This window comes from Bufo gargarizans, chromosome 1, assembly GCF_014858855.1.
Source record: "Bufo gargarizans isolate SCDJY-AF-19 chromosome 1, ASM1485885v1, whole genome shotgun sequence".
Lineage (NCBI taxonomy): Eukaryota > Metazoa > Chordata > Amphibia > Anura > Bufonidae > Bufo > Bufo gargarizans.
The window spans coordinates 590,891,206-590,912,018 of NC_058080.1; the positions used below are offsets into that span (position 1 = coordinate 590,891,206).

The following is a 20,813-nucleotide window of genomic DNA, read 5'->3' on the forward strand; positions in this document are numbered from 1 at the left end:
ATCTGGCTTCATGTCAGCAGAGAATCAGTCTGCATGTCATAGCAGAGAATGAGGCTTCACGTCACCCACCACTGCAACAGTCCATTGGCATATATTTAGGCCTAGCACACAGGCAGAGCAGAGAGGTCCCGTAACAGACGATCTGGCTTCATGTCAGCAGAGAATCAGTCTGCATGTCATAGCAGAGAATCAGGCTTCACGTCAGCCACCACTGCAACAGTCCATTGTCATAAATTTAGGCCCAGCACCCAGGCAGAGGAGAGAGGTCCCGTAACAGACAATCTGGCTTCATGTCAGCAGAGAATTAGTCTGCATGTCATAGCAGAGAATCAGGCTTCATGTCAGCCACCACTGCAACAGTCCATTGGCATATATTTAGGCCTAGCACACAGGCAGAGGAGAGGTTCATTCAACTTTGGGTAGCATCGCAATATAATGGTAAAATGAAAATAAAAATAGGATTGAATGAGGAAGTGCCCTGGAGTCCAATAATATATGGTTATGGGGAGGTAGTTAATGTCTAATCTGGACAAGGGACGGACAGGTCCTGTGGGATCCATGCCTGGTTCATTTTTATGAACGTCAGCTTGTCCACATTGGCTGTAGACAGGCGGCTGCGTTTGTCTGTAATGACGCCCCCTGCCGTGCTGAATACACGTTCAGACAAAACGCTGGCTGCCGGGCAGGCCAGCACCTCCAAGGCATAAAAGGCTAGCTCTGGCCACGTGGACAATTTAGAGACCCAGAAGTTGAATGGGGCCGAACCATCAGTCAGTACGTGGAGGGGTGTGCACACGTACTGTTCCACCATGTTAGTGAAATGTTGCCTCCTGCTAACACGTTGCGTATCAGGTGGTGGTGCAGTTAGCTGTGGCGTGTTGACAAAAGTTTTCCACATCTCTGCCATGCTAACCCTGCCCTCAGAGGAGCTGGCCGTGACACAGCTGCCTTGGCGACCTCTTGCTCCTCCTCTGCCTTGGCCTTGGGCTTCCACTTGTTCCCCTGTGACATTTGGGAATGCTCTCAGTAGCGCGTCTACCAACGTGCGCTTGTACTCGCGCATCTTCCTATCACGCTCCAGTGCAGGAAGTAAGGTGGGCACATTGTCTTTGTAGCGTGGATCCAGCAGGGTGGCAACCCAGTAGTCCGCACAGGTTAAAATGTGGGCAACTCTGCTGTCGTTGCGCAGGCACTGCAGCATGTAGTCGCTCATGTGTGCCAGGCTGCCCAGGGGTAAGGACAAGCTGTCCTCTGTGGGAGGCGTATCGTCATCGTCCTGCCTTTCCCCCCAGCCACGCACCAGTGATGGACCCGAGCTGCGTTGGGTGCCACCCCGCTGTGACCATGCTTCATCCTCATCCTCCTCCACCTCCTCCTCATCCTCGTCCTCCTCGTCCTCCAGTAGTGGGCCCTGGCTGGCCACATTTGTACCTGGCCTCTGCTGTTGCCAAAAACCTCCCTCTGAGTCACTTCGAAGAGACTGGCCTGAAAGTGCTAAAAATGACCCCTCTTCCTCCTCCTCCTCCTCCTCCTCCTCCTGGGCCACCTCCTCTTCCATCATCGCCCTAAGTGTTTTCTCAAGGAGACATAGAAGTGGTATTGTAACGCTGATAACGGTGTCATCGCCACTGGCCATGTTGGTGGAGTACTCGAAACAGCGCAACAGGGCACACAGGTCTCGCATGGAGGCCCAGTCATTGGTGGTGAAGTGGTGCTGTTCTGTAGTGCGACTGACCCGTGCGTGCTGCAGCTGAAACTCCACTATGGCCTGCTGCTGCTCGCACAGTCTGTCCAGCATGTGCAAGGTGGAGTTCCACCTGGTGGGCACGTCGCATATGAGGCGGTGAGCGGGAAGGCCGAAGTTACGCTGTAGCGCAGACAGGCGAGCAGCGGCAGGATGTGAACGCCGGAAGCGCGAACAGACGGCCCGCACTTTATGCAGCAGCTCTGACATGTCGGGGTAGTTGTGAATGAACTTCTGCACCACCAAATTCAGCACATGCGCCAAGCAAGGGATGTGCGTCAAATTGGCTAGTCCCAGAGCTGCAACGAGATTTCGCCCATTATCACACACCACCAGGCCGGGCTTGAGGCTCACCGGCAGCAACCACTCGTCGGTCTGTTGTTCAATACCCCGCCACAACTCCTGTGCGGTGTGGGGCCTGTCCCCCAAACATATGAGTTTCAGAATGGCCTGCTGACGTTTACCCCGGGCTGTGCTGAAGTTGGTGGTGAAGGTGTGTGGCTGACTGGATGAGCAGGTGGAAGAAGAGGAGGAGGAAGCCGAGAAGGAGGAGGTGGCAACAGGAGGCAAAGAATGTTGCCCTGCGATCCTTGGCGGCGGCAGGACGTGCGCCAAACAGCTCTCCGCCTGGGGCCCAGCTGCCACTACATTTACCCAGTGTGCAGTTAGGGAGATATAGCGTCCCTGGCCGTGCTTACTGGTCCACGTATCTGTGGTTAGGTGGACCTTGCTACAGATGGCGTTGCGCAGTGCACACTTGATTTTATCGGATACTTGGTTGTGCAGGGAAGGCACGGCTCTCTTGGAGAAGTAGTGCCGGCTGGGAACAACATACTGTGGGACAGCAAGCGACATGAGCTGTTTGAAGCTGTCTGTGTCCACCAGCCTAAATGACAGCATTTCATAGGCCAGTAGTTTAGAAATGCTGGCATTCAGGGCCAGGGATCGAGGGTGGCTAGGTGGGAATTTACGCTTTCTATCAAATGTTTGTGAGATGGAGAGCTGAACGCTGGCGTGTGACATGGTTGAGACGCTTGGTGACGGAGGTGGTGGTGGTGGTGTTGGTGGTACATCCCCTGTTTGCTGGGCGGCAGGTGCCAACGTTCCTCCAGAGGCGGAGGAAGAGGCCGAGGCGGCAGCAGCAGAATAGGCCGAGGCGGCAGCAGCAGAAGAGGTAGCAGGGGGAGCCTGAGTGACTTCCTTGGTTTTAAGGTGTTTACTCCACTGCAGTTCATGCTTTGCATGCAGGTGCCTGGTCATGCAGGTTGTGCTCAGGTTCAGAACGTTAATGCCTCGCTTCAGGCTCTGATGGCACAGCGTGCAAACCACTCGGGTCTTGTCGTCAGCACATTGTTTGAAGAAGTGCCATGCCAGGGAACTCCTTGAAGCTGCCTTTGGGGTGCTCGGTCCCAGATGGCGGCGGTCAGTAGCAGGCGGAGTCTCTTGGCGGCGGGTGTTCTGCTTTTGCCCACTGCTCCCTCTTTTGCTACGCTGTTGGCTCGGTCTCACCACTGCCTCTTCCTCCGAACTGTGAAAGTCAGTGGCACGACCTTCATTCCATGTGGGGTCTAGGACCTCATCGTCCCCTGCATCGTCTTCCACCCAGTCTTGATCCCTGACCTCCTGTTCAGTCTGCACACTGCAGAAAGACGCAGCAGTTGGCACCTGTGTTTCGTCATCATCAGAGACATGCTGAGGTGGTATTCCCATGTCCTCATCATCAGGAAACATAAGTGGTTGTGCGTCAGTGCATTCTATGTCTTTCACCGCTGGGGAAGGGCTAGGTGGATGCCCTTGGGAAACCCTGCCAGCGGAGTCTTCAAACAGCATAAGAGACTGCTGCATAACTTGAGGCTGAGACAGTTTCCCTGGTATGCATGGGGGTGATGTGACAGACTGATGGGGTTGGTTTTCAGGCGCCATCTGTGCGCTTTCTGCAGAAGACTGGGTGGGAGATAATGTGAACGTGCTGGATCCACTGTCGGCCACCCAATTGACTAATGCCTGTACCTGCTCAGGCCTTACCATCCTTAGAACGGCATTGGGCCCCACCATATATCGCTGTAAATTCTGGCGGCTACTGGGACCTGAGGTAGTTGGTACACTAGGACGTGTGGATGTGGCAGAACGGCCACGTCCTCTCCCAGCACCAGAGGGTCCACTAACACCACCACGACCATGTCCACGTCCGCGTCCCTTACTAGATGTTTTTCTCATTGTTATGGTTCACCACAACAACAAATATATTATTTGGCCCAATGTATTGTATTCAAATTCAGCGGGATATAAATTTGAGGCCTAGTATTTAGGCGCTGGGTGACCGGTATGGATTTAGTGACAGAATTAGACTTGGAAATGCACAGAAGCGTGTGTGTGAAGTTATTCTGAATGACCCAATGTGCACCTTGAATATTATATACCCTTTTTGGGATAGATTTCAAATAGCTCTGATATAGCAGGAACCACTAAATTATGAAATTGCTAAATTGGGAATTGTACTTCAACCCAGAACAAAAAATGTGCTTTGACGGGCACTAAATAACTTTCCCAGCTACAACAGTACAGCGGTAACGAGAGATTTAGAGGGATTTAAATTTGAGGCCTAGTATTTAGGCGCTGGGTGACAGGTATGGGTTTAGTGACAGAATTAGACTTGGAAATACACAGTAGCGGGTGTGTGTGAAGTTATTCTGAATGACCCAATGTGCACCTTCAATATTATATACCCTTTTTGGGATAGATTTCAAATAGCTCTGATATAGCAGGAACCACTAAATTATGAAATTGCTAAATTGGGAATTGTACTTCAACCCAGAACAAAAAATGTGCTTTGACGGACACTAAATATCTTGCCCAGCAACAACAGTACAGCGGTGGGTAACGAGAGATTTAGAGGGATTTAAATTTGAGGCCTAGTATTTAGGCGCTGGGTCACCGGTATGGATTTAGTGACAGAATTAGACTTGGAAATGCACAGAAGCGTGTGTGTGAAGTTATTCTGAATGACCCTATGTGCACCTTCAATATTATATACCCTTTTAGGGATAGATTTCAAATAGCTCTGATATAGCAGAAACCACTAAATTATGAAATTGCTAAATTGGGAATTGTACTTCAACCCAGAACAAAAAATGTGCTTTGACGGACACTAAATATCTTGCCCAGCAACAACAGTACAGCGGTGGGTAACGAGAGATTTAGAGGGATTTAAATTTGAGGCCTAGTATTTAGGCGCTGGGTGACAGGTATGGGTTTAGTGACAGAATTAGACTTGGAAATACACAGTAGCGGGTGTGTGTGAAGTTATTCTGAATGACCCAATGTGCACCTTCAATATTATATACCCTTTTTGGGATAGATTTCAAATAGCTCTGATATAGCAGGAACCACTAAATTATGAAATTGCTAAATTGGGAATTGTACTTCAACCCAGAACAAAAAATGTGCTTTGACGGACACTAAATATCTTGCCCAGCAACAACAGTACAGCGGTGGGTAACGAGAGATTTAGAGGGATTTAAATTTGAGGCCTAGTATTTAGGCGCTGGGTCACCGGTATGGATTTAGTGACAGAATTAGACTTGGAAATGCACAGAAGCGTGTGTGTGAAGTTATTCTGAATGACCCTATGTGCACCTTCAATATTATATACCCTTTTAGGGATAGATTTCAAATAGCTCTGATATAGCAGAAACCACTAAATTATGAAATTGCTAAATTGGGAATTGTACTTCAACCCAGAACAAAAAATGTGCTTTGACGGACACTAAATATCTTGCCCAGCAACAACAGTACAGTGGTGGGTAACGAGAGATTTAGAGGGATTTAAATTTGAGGCCTAGTATTTAGGCGCTGGGTCACCGGTATGGATTTAGTGACAGAATTAGACTTGGAAATGCACAGAAGCGTGTGTGTGAAGTTATTCTGAATGACCCTATGTGCACCTTCAATATTATATACCCTTTTAGGGATAGATTTCAAATAGCTCTGATATAGCAGAAACCACTAAATTATGAAATTGCTAAATTGGGAATTGTACTTCAACCCAGAACAAAAAATGTGCTTTGACGGACACTAAATATCTTGCCCAGCAACAACAGTACAGCGGTGGGTAACGAGAGATTTAGAGGGATTTAAATTTGAGGCCTAGTATTTAGGCGCTGGGTGACAGGTATGGGTTTAGTGACAGAATTAGACTTGGAAATACACAGTAGCGGGTGTGTGTGAAGTTATTCTGAATGACCCAATGTGCACCTTCAATATTATATACCCTTTTTGGGATAGATTTCAAATAGCTCTGATATAGCAGGAACCACTAAATTATGAAATTGCTAAATTGGGAATTGTATTTCAACCCAGAACAAGAAATGTGCTTGAACGGACACTAAATAACTCGCCCAGCTACAGCACTAGGGACAGATTTAGCTGGATATAAATTTGAGGCCTAGTATTTAGGCGCTGGGTGACCGGTATGGATTTAGTGACAGAATTAGACTGGGATATGGCCAAAAAATGAACAGACTATTGCTGGTTAAATGCACTTGGTGTGACAGCTTCACCCTGATGTAGGCTTTAGCCAAAAAACAACCACACCATTGAGGGTTAAATGCACTTGGTGACAGGCGCAGCTTGCCCCTGATTTTGTATATGGCCAAAAAATGAACAGACTATTGCTGGTTAAATGCACTTGGTGTGACAGCTTCACCCTGATGTAGGCTTTAGCCAAAAAACAACCACACCATTGAGGGTTAAATGCACTTGGTGACAGGCGCAGCTTGCCCCTGATTTTGTATATGGCCAAAAAATGAACAGACTATTGCTGGTTAAATGCACTTGGTGTGACAGCTTCACCCTGATGTAGGCTTTAGCCAAAAAACAACCACACCATTGAGGGTTAAATGCACTTGGTGACAGGCGCAGCTTGCCCCTGATTTTGTATATGGCCAAAAAATGAACAGACTATTGCTGGTTAAATGCACTTGGTGTGACAGCTTCACCCTGATGTAGGCTTTAGCCAAAAAACAACCACACCATTGAGGGTTAAATGCACTTGGTCGCAGCTTGTGCTGGCGCACCACAAGACACAAAATGGCCGCCGATCACCCCAGAAAAATGAGACTGACAAACGGTCTGTGCAGCCTAAAAACAGTGAGCAATTGAGGATCAGCAGCTCAATGATCCACAGCTGCAGATCGATCAGTTAATCAAGTCCTTTGGAGGAGTTAATCTGCCTAATCTCGCCCTACTGTCGCAGCCGCAACCTCTCCCTACGCTAATCAGAGCAGAGTGACGGGCGGCGCTATGTGACTCCAGCTTAAATAGAGGCTGGGTCACATGGTGCTCTGGCCAATCACAGCCATGCCAATAGTAGGCATGGCTGTGATGGCCTCTTGGGGCAAGTAGTATGACGCTTGTTGATTGGCTGCTTTGCAGCCTTTCAAAAAGCGCCAAGAAAGCGTCACAAAAGCGCGAAGAAAGCGACGAACACCGAACCCGAACCCGGACTTTTACGAAAATGTCCGGGTTCGGGTCCGTGTCACGGACACCCCAAAATTCGGTACGAACCCGAACTATACAGTTCGAGTTCGCTCATCCCTAGTCATGAGTACTGAATTTATGTTTTTTACAAGCCTGGCTCTTTTAAAGGAGAACACCTTGTTCTTATTTGTGCCCTGTTAGTACTTCAGACAGAAGTGACAACATGACACTAATGTAGAGAACTGAACAGTTCGAAAGTGAACAGACCAAGGATATTGTCACTATAAAATGTTCTCCTGCATTTATTGTCTTTGCGCTTTAATGTAGCAACTAAGCTTAGAAAATCTATTCTCTCACAGAGAAAACAAACGTGTGTCAATTGGTATTCCACACATAGCCCTAAGCTAAGCCTTATATAGTGGTGCAGGAAGAAGGTTTAATATGCAACCATCATCTTTTCTTTTCATCTAGTACAAATGATAATAAGCAAACATTTTGTAATGTATTTTATTGCAGAAAATGCCTCTTTCTCCACTTATCCTTTCCTCCTTCCACCTGCCACATGCATTGATCACACACTTTCAATTCTCTAGTAAAATCTGTCTTCAGTGAGAAAGAGACAAAGACGGAGCTCACTGAAGGTTCAGGTTACAGCTGCTGTCTAAATATCTATGAAGAGGCAAGGTGGAAAGAGGCAAATGAGAGAGAAGCTGCATTTAGAGACCACTATGAGTGTTCAGTATGACAGAGGAGCCTACCCATGATGAGATATGTGCCAAATTATTGTTCAGCTCCCAAGACCATTGGGGGCAATTGTTCTGTCTAGTTCCATTTTATTAGGGCACCTCTTTACAGAGACCATCTTGGCAGATTGGGGAGACTCCAACCCTGTAGTCTCTGCAATACCAGGGGCATGAAGGGAAATATAGGATGATATATATATATATATATATATATATATATATATATATATATATATACAGTACAGTCCTGATCAAAAGTTTAAGACCACTTGAAAAATGGCAAAAAAACATATTTTACATTGTTGGATCTTAACAAGGTTCCAAGTAGAGCTTCAACATGCAACAAGAAGAAATGAGAGTGAGACAAAACATTTTTTGAGCATTCAATTAATTGAAAATAATGGTTAAACTAAAACAGGCTGTTTTTCAGCTGATCAAACGTTTAGGACCACACCTCCCATTTCTTCTTGTTGCATGTTGAAGCTCTACTTGGAACCTTGTTAAGATCCAGCCATGCTAAATTTAATTTTTTGCCATTTTTCAAGTGGTCTTAAACTTTTGATCAGGACTGTATATATATATATATATATATATATATATAAAATCAAGATGGCAGTCAACTAATTAATAAAATGGCACATTAACCAAAACAGGCAAATACAAGGCCTACATAATGTTCACTACATTATCCTTCAATAATAGCCAATGCTGTAATATATATATTTTTTTCTCATTTTGGCAGTAAGTTTCTTTAAAGGGGTTGTGCAAGATTTTTTTTTTTACAAAACTATGCGCTCTAGTAGTAATGCTTCAGGCACACAGCAAAGCTCTATACACAGGAACTGCATGACGGCGTACAAAATCCCTATGGTTCCATATTACAGATTCACAGGCACTCTACCTGCTGTATGGTGCCTTCATATACCGCTATACTTTCACCTAGAAGCAATAGTATGGCATGCAATAAAACATGCCACTTTTTTTTTTTTTTTTTAAGATTCTGTATGCACCTTAATGTGCCCCCGTGTATAAGCCAAGGGAAGAGAAGGTCAATATGGCCCATGGATTTGGAATGTCCTAATTAGCTGAAGACATGATTGAGTAAACTTTTTATGCTATAAACATTTGGATACTCTGAAGTCTAACTGCTAGGCTGTCATCACGGACAATTCGGATTCTTTAGTTCTTATTGTATATTTAAAAACACTAATGGATGTAAATTCCAAGGTATCTGACTTAAGCTTTATAGTTCCTGATTGCAATGTAATACTGGCTTGCCTGAAATCAGTTGATTACACGTATGCCATCTTTTCTGCCTCAGTGTTTGTGAGAAAGTTCAGTAGAAAGAGAATTACATGTAACAGTTTAAAGACATCACAAGAAAAGAATCTGTTTTATACAGCGTTTTTTGTTTGTATACTCTATAAATATATTATAATTAAAGGGGTCGAGTCAGAGATCCCCAGCAAAACATCAAATTTCCTATGATGCAGCTTCTTGGTATTTTTTCAGTTCATTGAAAGTTTTAAATGTATGGCATTTTACACGTCCTATGCAGAAGCCTATGGGAAAGACACAACAAATATTTTATACTCTTTTTGAGCTTTTGGGATATATATATATTTTTTTTTGTCATTGAGTTTTTCCTGTGAAAATGATCACGTAACAAGGAAAATGAAATTATAGCTTAAACAGATTTTTTTTTCAATTGTATTTGCTAGAATGTTACACAGTCAACGGGGCTGATTACAGAGGAAGCCAAAACCAGACGACTTTGGACTGTGGGAAGCCTTGCCTCTTCTGGAATGAGACCTTTCAGCATCCATACAATACTTTGAAATACCCCAATGGTGAGGGAGGTTTGGGAGATCACAACTACTGCAGGTATGAATGCAAATTATTTCATATTAGTAGTAAAAAGTGAAACATTGGACATTTACATATTGATTCATAAGCAGATTTGCACTATAGTAGATGCCCCCGCTCCAGTGATAGATTGCAGCGTTTTCTTCTTCCACAGCACAACAAATACGTCTGTCTTGTCCTTCTTCTAGCAGAAGGCAGACAGTCTGATGGATTTCCATCAACCAAATGAGAAACACCTGCAAAATTAATCCGCCGTGGACTCTACTGAGGCAGCTGGGTCCATGGCAGAAACTGCTTCTGCCAGTCAAATGTATCATAAAAAGACGAATGTTGCTACTGTTTTATTACTGGGTCTAGTTCTTTTCCTAGACATTGCCAGAGTTATTTACTGTAACCGTTGTGTATGTGCCCTGAAGTGCTGGCATCTGTGATTGGCAAACAGAGAGTTGCCAAATGTGCAGAAGGCACACAGTGATATTTTTAGACCATGCCTTGGCATGAAACACTGATTATAGCAGTGCAAGACAGCGTGAAGTTGTAGAGACAAAGAAATAAAGTTATTTCAATAGTATGTTCTACTGCAGTGTTTGGCTAGCTGTCTGTCTGCCGCTTGGTATGTGGCCCAGAGTATCTGTCTAAACACTCCAACCTCCAACCTTGTAATCTGGCTATTGTAGTCATCACATTTAATAAAATGGGCTGTCTGAACTTTTTTTTATCTCTGGTTATTGATTGGCTTGAGAAATTGATGTGATACAAGTTTAAAGGGGATTTCCACTTTGCATTAACATCCTTCAAAATAGTAACTTAGGAAGTCAGCTGTAATTTTGTGATGCATTGGTTTTACTTTTATTGCTCCTATCTTCCGTTCTGGGCTGTGGTCACATGACCATGTCCATGCAGCGCTTTCTTATTTTCTGTGATGTTATGCAACTAGCTGGTGGGAGGAGCTATAGACTAGCTGGGTGTTGTTAGGGGCAGTGATAGGGGGTGTCTATGTAACTAGCTGGTGGGAGGAGCTATAAACTAGCTGGGTGTTGTTAGGGGCAGTGATAGGGGAGTGTCTATGTAACTAGCTGGTGGGAGGAGCTATAAAATAGCTGGGAGTTTTTAGGGGTGGTAATAGGGGAGTGTCTATGTAACTAGCTAGTGGGAGGAGTTTAAACTAGCTGGGTGGTGTTACGGGGGATGATAGGAGGTGTCTATGTAACTGGGTGGGAGGAGCTATAAACTAGTTTGGCATTGTTAGGGGCGGGGCTGGAGGTGTAACAGAAAAAGGAGAAGTGCATCATGGGTTTGGTTGGATAGAGCAATAGGTAGAGTAATTGGTTTACATAGTGAAAACGGGTCAGGAGAGTCCAAATAAAATAAAAAAACAGATGGTGAATATGTAGATAAGGTAAGCAACTACATATGTATATCTGTTTAGAACCATAGTAATCCTGGAAAACCCATTTAACATGTAGGTGTCATCTCTGATAGGATTTGTAAGTATTCATTGTTTTGTCAAATATATTTGTGTGGAGAGTAATATAGGATGAGCTCACTTTAAACAGTTTGAGGGTATAATTTGAAAACCTAGCTCCAAGAAATATTTCTATCAGTAAATCAAATCTACATGTCAATTTAGTGACCACTTTATTCTAGACTCATGGTATGCAATTTAGCTTATGTTAGCCAAAGACTCCAAAAGAAAGAGAGCCCCATTTGTACACTACTGTTTCACGGTTTTTGCCGCACATCAGTGCAGAGAGGGTGCTGGTTGGCTGGATGAGACGCCTTAGACACAGCTAAGTACGGGAGCTACGTGTTTTCAATGAATGCCAGTACCCAGTCTCAATTTCTAGACTCAATGAAAGATTCTTAAAGGCTAGATATAGTGTTAAATAGTGGTTTCATTCAATCTTTGCCAACTTATGATTGTCCGGTACTGGTAACATATGAAAATATCCCCATTAAAAAATGTATGAAAGATTTCATAATTCGAATCACATTTTTTCACATCAGACAGCATACTGATGTACACTTTAAAAGGTTTGTCCAGCTAGATAATATTTTTTTTTGAAAAGGTGCAGAATGGCTTAAAAAGTCTGAGCATTGCTGACAATTTCCCACTGCTGCCATTATGATACTTACCAGATCTGCGGTGGTCTGTTTTTAATTATTTTTATGCATCAAGTGACATGAAAGTGGTATTCTGCTGCAAAAATGTGGTTATTGACTTTCATCCTGACTGCTCTAGATACAGCTTAATTTCCCTAAATATAAATTATAATACAGGTCTGTGGTTTTGTTGGTGATGTTTTCTATCATACATATATTTGTTGGTGTGTTTTGCAGCTGATTTATTCTGATTCTCAATAATCCCCTATACACTGTATTTCTTCTATCACAAAACTATGAAATGACATGGAAACATGGCCCTAAAATCTCCTCACATCAGTTCTAGTCTCACATCTCAACAGGAAGCTAAAAATCAGCAGAAGCCCTGCTGTGAAGAATGTTTGATACTGTTTATGTTTGGAAGGATAGAGATGTTCCAATTTTGTGTTTGAAACTACATTGTCCCATAGAAAAGGTTCCCAAACTGCAGAAACCTCCGGGTAAATGATTAGGTTCCGGTGTACGTTTGGAAATAGTCTTTATTGTTAGGCCCCTTTCACACGGGCGAGTTTTCCGTGCGGGTGCGATGCGTGCGGTGAACGCACTGCACCCGCACTGAATCCTGACCCATTAATTTCTATGAGACTGTGCACACGAGCGGTGATTTTCACGCATCACTTGTGCGTTGCGTGAAAATCGCAGCATGCTCCTCTTTGTGCGTTCTTCACGTAACGCAGGCCCTATAGAAATGAATGGGGTTGCGTGAAAATCGCATGCATCCGCAAGCAAGTGCGGAAGCGGTGCGATTTTCACGCATGGGTTCTAGGTGACAGTCTGTTCACTGTATTATTTTCCCTTATAACATGGTTATAAGGGAAAATAATAGCATTCTGAATACAGAATGCTTAGTATAATAGTGCTGGAAGGGTTAAAAATAATAAAAAAGTTAACTCACCTTCTCCTCTTGTTCGCGTAGATGCCGGTCTGTTCTTTAGCTGTGGGCTGAAGGACCTGTGGTGATGTCAGATCACATGCTCCATCACCATGGTGATGGACCATGTGATTGGAGCATGTGATCTGACATCACCTCAGGTCATTCAGCCCACAGCTAAAGAACAGACCGGCATCTACGCGAACAAGAGGAGAAGGTGAGTTAACTTTTTTATTATTTTTAACCCTTCCAGCACTATTATACTAAGCATTCTGTATTCAGAATGCTATTATTTTCCCTTATAACTATGTTATAAGGGAAAATAATACAATCTTCAGAACATCAATCCCAAGCCCGAACTTCTGTGAAGAAGTTCGGGTTTGGGTACCAAACATGCGCGATTTTTCTCACACGAGTGCAAAACGCATGACAATGTTTTGCACTCGCGCGAAAAAATCGCGCATTTTCCCGCAACGCACCCGCCTCTTATCCCGGCAAAAAACATGACGCCCGTGTGAAAGAGGCCTTAGGGTACAGCCACATGGTCAGGTTTCCTGATGCAGTTTTGGAAGTCAAAACCAGGAGTGAATTAAAAAAAGAGAAGTCGTATCCGTCCTTTATACATTCTCTCGTTTTTAAGATCCACCCCTGATTTTGGCTTCTAAAATGGCATCTGACTGTGTGGCTGTACCCTTATTTATAAAATCCTTCACAGTGGGATAGATTTACTAACACTGTCTAAAAGTTAAACATTAAGTAACTAAAAAACTAAGACAGTCTTAACTTGAGCCAGATTTATCACAGTGACTGATGCTGGATGATAAATCTGGGGAACCTATAAACAGTCTAGTCCAACTTAACTTCACCTACTTGTTGGCCTACTTTTACTCCAAAAATCCAATACATTTTTGGCACATTATTTGGTGCAGAGTAGCACATTTAGGCAGTGCCCGTTTGTGCCTTAGAAATTGTCTTTAGAAATCAATTAATTAGTCAATCAATGATTAGTACATTTTTTAAAAAAATTGCATATTTGACATTATAACATAAGTACTTTTCTCTGACTCTCCCTTATGACTGGTGTCTGCAATATACTGTACTTGAGGCACATGTGGATTCAGCCACAGATTTGGCTGTGAATTTGCCGAGCCCTCTGCATTGCACAGCATAAATTGTAGGGCTAGCTCAGCTGAATGTAATGATACTTTTCACATAGCGATCTGTTGCTTCATTATGGAGAAAAGGTATTTTAAATCCCTATGCAAATGAGCAGTTAAGTGCGCAGGAGGAGGGTCCAAGCTACTATGTGCACAATTGCACCTCCTGCTTCCTCTGCCAGCTCCTTCCTCTCCTTTTTGATTGACAGAACCATGATTCTGCATAGTCATCTTGCCAGGCCTTCTCAATCCTGCTCATAGATGTTTGGCATGGCAAACAAGTATAGATTATGGCTTGCTTTACCCTTCAACACCAAGGGGGGAATTTATCATGAGGAGAATTTTTGAAATCTGTTTTGCATGGGTTTATATGCCACATTTATCAAATGTACCAAGCAAAATAAAATGGTTGAAACTCCACTACTAATTACAAACCGGATTCCAAAAAAAGTTGGGACACTAAACAAATTGTGAATAAAAACTGAATGCAATGATGTGGAGATGGCAAATGTCAATATTTTATTTGTAATAGAACGTAGATGACAGATCAAACGTTTAATCCGAGTAAATGTATCATTTTAAAGGAAAAATACGTTTATTCAAATTTTCACGTTGTCAACAAATCCTCAAAAAGTTGGGCAAGTAGCAATAAGAGGCTGGAAAAAGTAAATTTGAGCATAACAAAGAGCTGGAAGACCAATTAACACTAATTAGGTCAATTGGCAACATGATTGGGTATAAAAAGAGCTTCTCAGAGTGGCAGTGTCTCTCAGAAGCCAAGATGGGTAGAGGATCACCAATTCCCACAATGTTGAGCAGAAAGATAGTGGAGCAATATCAGAAAGGTGTTACCCAGCGAAAAATTGCAAAGACTTTGCATCTATCATCATCAACTGTGCATAACATCATCCGAAGATTTAGAGAATCTGGAACAATCTTTGTGCGTAAGGGTCAAGGCCGTAAAACCATACTGGATGCCCGTGATCTCCGGGCCCTTAAAGGGCTTCTGTCACCCCACTAAAGTCATTTTTTTTTTTTGGGCTAGTTACATTCCTTATAGTGCGATATATGAAAATATAATGGTGTCACTTACTTTCATTCAGCCGTTTCTTATAAAAACAAAGTTTTATAATATGTAAATCAGGTCTCTACCAGCAAGTAGGGTGTCTACTTGCTGGTAGCCGCCGCAAAAAACCGCCCCCTCGTCATGTTGATTGACAGGGCCAGCCGCGATCTCCTCCTCCGGCCGGCCCTATCAGCATTTTAAAAATCGCGCGCCTCTGTTCATTCGGCACAGGCGCTCTGAGATGAGGAGGCTCGTCTCCTCAGAACTCCCTCAGTGCGCCTGCGCCGATGACATCACCGAAAGAGAAGACGTATCGCACTATAAGGAATGTAACTAGCCCAAAAAAACTATATGACTTTAGTGGGGTGACAGAAGCCCTTTAAACGACACTGCACCACAAACAGGAATGCTACTGTAAAGGAAATCACAGAATGGGCTCAGGAATACTTCCAGAAACCATTGTCAGTGAACACAATCCACCGTGCCATCCGACGTTGCCAGCTGAAACTCTACAGTGCAAAGAAGAAGCCATTTCTAAGCAAGATCCACAAGCTCAGGCGTTTTCACTGGGCCAGGGATCATTTAAAATGGAGTGTGGCAAAATGGAAGACTGTTCTGTGGTCAGACGAGTTACGATTCGAAGTTCTTTTTGGAAATCTGGAACGCCATGTCATCCGGACTAAAGAGGACTAGGACAACCCAAGTTGTTATCAACGCTCAGTTCAGAAGCCTGCATCTCTGATGGTATGGGGTTGCATGAGTGCGTGTGGCATGGGCAGCTTGCATGTCTGGAAAGGCACCATCAATGCAGAAAAATATATTCAGGTTCTAGAACAACATATGCTCCCATCCAGACGTCATCTCTTTCAGGGAAGACCCTGCATTTTTCAACAAGATAATGCCTGACCAAATTCTGCATCAATCACAACATCATGGCTGCGTAGGAGAAGGATCCTGGTACTGAAATGGCCAGTCTGCAGTCCAGATCTTTCACCTATAGAGAACATTTGGCGCATCATAAAGAGGAAGGTGCAACAAAGAAGGCCCAAGACGATTGAACAGTTAGAGGCCTGTATTAGACAAGAATGGGAGAGCATTCCTATTTCTAAACTTGAGAAACTGGTCTCCTCGGTCCCCAGACGTCTGTTGAGTGTTGTAAGAAGAAGGGGAGATGCCACACAGTGGTGAAAATGGCCTTGTCCCAACTTTTTGGGGATTTGTTGACACCATGAAATTCTGATTCAACATATTTTTCCCTTAAAATGGTACATTTTCTCAGTTTAAACATTTGTTCCGTGATTTATGTTCTATTCTGAATAAAATATTAGAAGTTGGCATCTCCACATCATTGCATTCAGTTTTTATTCACGATTTGTATAGTGTCCCAACTTTTTGGGAATCCGGTTTGTATATCTCGGTGCTCTTCTCACCTTACCACAAGACACTTGGGCCGAGAACAAGGTCCGGATGGGACTGAAACGTTGGTCATGTCATTATAACACTTTTGGATGGATATAATAAATACTTAAAGGGAGCCTGTCACCAGTTTTATGGTGTCCTAACTAAGGATAGCAAAATTCTGGATCACTTTCTTTTATTGACCCAGTCAATCCGCCAACATCTTGTATTGAAAAGCTCCAGCTGATAATGATGAGTCATGAATATTTATGAGCTCCTGACTCTCCCCGCCTACCTGCTGCTGATTGACAGTTATTTTCCATATGAATCAGCAGCAGGTGGGCAGGGGCTATAGCTGTTAATTAAATAAACGCTGGACTCAATGACATCACGCTGGACTCAAATCAGCTCATTAGCATGAGGCATCTTTGTGTGTATAATATGAGGTAACCATCTGTCACACCAGTAAGTGAATACATCTAAGGTACTTTTTAGTAGTTAATGATTGTATATAATTAGTTAGATTATAATCAAATATCCACATGACAGGTTCCCTTTAAATACAATTTAAAATTTATCTAATGTCACATATTTTATAGGTTTAAGGATGAGACAAATGTAATACTTTAGCTTAAATACACTACTCAAGTTTTCCTACTCTACTCTCCTACTGGAGTGAGATTACAACTTTTGTCTCAGTGATAAATCTGAAGTGAAACTCATCTCATCACCTAGCTAACCATGCCCTCTTTCCCACCCATATTTTAAAAGAGTGGTGTAAAAAAAGTTGCAAAATCCCTTCTTTTCTTTTCTTTTTTTAATTTAAGACAGAATTCTGGAGTAAACGTGATAAATAAGGGCCCAAGTTTCTTTGAGGTGAGAATGGAAGCAGGGCTTCCATGGAGGTGGCACTATTTAATTATTAAACTAATTACTTAATCTCTCCATGATAATATGGTTGGGAATCATTTACTTAGGGGCATGGTGGTACAAATAAAGCAGGAGAGTTTGTGGTATGGAGGTATAATACTTTGTTTAATACAGTGCCACAAGAGGCAGCTCACCAATTAGAAGGAACAGAGACCCAAGCTAAATTGTCAAAGTCTTGAGGAGGCAATTCAGTTATCTACAGCGGCAGCTTAAAATGTTGGGTCACATACAGTATCACAAACATTTATCATCTCCGCTGCAAAAATAAAAGCTGGAGCATATTAGAAGCAGAAACTCTGCAGGTTGCTGATTAATAATAGACGCCATAACCACCTTCATTATGATGCTGCTCGGATTTGCCCATGAATGGTTTGTATTTACACATATACTGCGATAAGGACATGAAACTGACCTTGGGTTCCATTAACCATTTGCATCCAAGCAGTTGGTTTTATTAATGCGAGTGATGATGATAGTAATCTCGTGCCCATCTGTCTGTGATTAGCCCAGACACTCAAGCATAGATTGCTGTATAAATGAGTTATGGCATCCTATTAAAACTATCCGTCCTTCGCTGCCTACCAGGCAGCTGTGTGGAATTATCTGCATGGGGAAACCTCCTGACGTCCCTTCTGTTAAAACCCATTGCTGTATACAAGCTGTAACCTATAGATTCCTATATTACTGTATGCCGGGATGTAAAAATGAAGAGCTTACCTGAAACAATGTATTCATAATGTATATATCAGCTTTGTAGAGATCTGATATGTTTCTATGTTTCCCTGTTGTGCGGTTAAAAAGATCAGTTGATGGGGGGGGGAGCCAATAGTAGGCGGTGCCGCTCCCCGTCACTCGCGTTGATTCTCATACCGGCACGGCCGCTGCTTCATCTCCCCATTGCACGAATGAAAACATCCTGCATGGGACAACCAATAGCAGGCCGCGACGAGCCTCTCTAGCATTGCAGGTGACGCTAGGGAGGCTTGTTCCCGTCACCGCCTGCTATTGGCTCCCCCATCAACGGATCTTTTCATCCGCACGACAGGGAGATGCAGCTGCGACCGTGCCGTATTAGAAGTGACGCTGGTGCCGGGGAGCGAGGTAAGTACAATCTTTGTGAGGGGCACCGGCATATCGGGGGGTATTTCAGAACTTGATCACAGAAATATAGTGGCAAATATGGGGGAACTGCTCAAACCCCAAACACTGTAGTGTGTTTTTCATTGGGGGAGCAGTCGGGGGGTATTATAGAACTTGGCTAACCCCTATAACTTATAATACTATATCATGAAAGCGTATAGAACATCTCTGTCCAGGATATCCTTATACATAACGCCTTAGTTAAGAAATATAGCATTAGTTCAAACATTTATGGGGATCATTTTTTTATAGCTGGAATTGTGGGACCATGATAAGTGTGATTCTCTTAAAGGGAATGTGCGATCACAAAATGACCTATTGCTTAAATCACGCTTTTATGTTTTTGTTTCTCCATGTCTATATTAGAAAAAAAATTATATATATATATATATATATATATATATACAGGTCCTTCTAAAAAAATTAGCATATTGTGATAAAGTTCATTATTTTCTGTAATGTACTGATAAACATTAGACTTTCATATATTTTAGATTCATTACACACCAACTGAAGTAGTTTAAGCCTTTTATTGTTTTAATATTGATGATTTTGGCATACAGCTCATGAAAACCCAAATTCCTATCTAAAAAAATTAGCATATCATGAAAAGGTTCTCTAAACGAGCTTTTAACCTAATCATCTGAATCAACTAATTAACTCTAAACACCTGCAAAAGATTCCTGAGGCTTTTATAAACTCCCAGCCTGGTTCATTACTCAAAACCGCAATCATGGGTAAGACTGCCGACCTGACTGCTGTCCAGAAGGCCATCATTGACACCCTCAAGCAAGAGGGTAAGACACAGAAAGAACTTTCTGAACGAATAGGCTGTTCCCAGAGTGCTGTATCAAGGCACCTCAGTGGGAAGTCTGTGGGAAGGAAAAAGTGTGGCAGAAAACTCTGCACAACGAGAAGATGTGACCGGACCCTGAGGAAGATTGTGGAGAAGGACCGATTCCAGACCTTGGGGGACCTGTGGAAGCAGTGGACTGAGTCTGGAGTAGAAACATCCAGAGCCACCGTGTACAGGCGTGTGCAGGAAATGGGCTACAGGTGCCGCATTCCCCAGGTCAAGCCACTTTTGAACCAGAAACAGCGGCAGAAGTGCCTGACCTGGGCTACAGAGAAGCAGCACTGGACTGTTGCTCAGTGGTCCAAAGTGCTTTTTTCGGATGAAAGCAAATTTTGCATGTCATTCGGAAATCAAGGTGCCAGAGTCTGGAGGAAGATTGGGGAGAGGGAAATGCCAAAATGCCTGAAGTCCAGTGTCAAGTACCCACAGTCAGTGATGGTCTGGGGTGCCATGTCAGCTGCTGGTGTTGGTCCACTGTGTTTTATCAAGGGCAGGGTCAATGCAGCTAGCTATCAGGAGATTTTGGAGCACTTCATGCTTCCATCTGCTGAAAAGCTTAATGGAGATGAAGATTTAATTTTTAAGCACGACCTGGCACCTGCTCACAGTGCCAAAACCACTGGTAAATGGTTTACTGACCATGGTATTACTGTGCTCAATTGGCCTGCCAACTCTCCAGATCTGAACCCCATAGAGAATCTGTGGGATATTGGGAAGAGAAAGTTGAGAGACGCAAGACCCAACACTCTGGATGAGCTTAAGGCCGCTATCGAAGCATCCTGGGCCACCATAACACCTCAGCAGTGCCACAGGCTGATTGCCTCCATGCCACGCCGCATTGAAGCAGTCATTTCTGCAAAAGGATTCCCGACCAAGTATTGAGTGCATAACTGAACATAATTATTTGAAGGTTGGCTTTTTTTGTATTAAAAACACTTTTCTTTTATTGGTCGGATGAAATATGCTAATTTTTTGAGATATGAAATTTGGGTTTTCATGAGCTGTATGCCAAAATCATCAATATTAAAACAATAAAAGGCTTGAACTACTTCAGTTGGTGTGTAATGAATCTAAAATATATGAAAGTCTAATGTTTATCAGTACATTACAGAAAATAATGAACTTTATCACAATATGCTAATTTTTTTAGAAGGACCTGTGTATATATATATATATATATATATATATATATATAATCCTGCAATTTTCAAACTGACCACTAGGCCTAAAATATGGAAAGACTTTCTCTCTTTTGAAAGCAGTTACACGGGCCCTAGACACAATGGACAGGTAGGGACCCCGTTGACTTCGATTGGAGAGATTTCTAGGCATGTTGTGTGACCTGTGCATAATCCAGCAGGGAGCTGATAAGCTGTGATATCATCTTTTGTGAATGGTGGA

At 43.1% G+C, this 20,813-nt stretch overlaps 1 protein-coding gene across 1 annotated transcript in view; it reads left to right on the plus strand.

Moving 5' to 3' along the window:
• KREMEN1 (kringle containing transmembrane protein 1) overlaps positions 1-20,813 on the plus strand; it is a 190,352-nt gene that overhangs the window by 87,029 nt on the left and 82,510 nt on the right. The window contains exon 2 of the mRNA XM_044290905.1: positions 9,687-9,849. Coding sequence (XP_044146840.1) covers positions 9,687-9,849 — 163 coding nt within the window. The remainder of the gene's footprint in view (positions 1-9,686; positions 9,850-20,813) is intronic.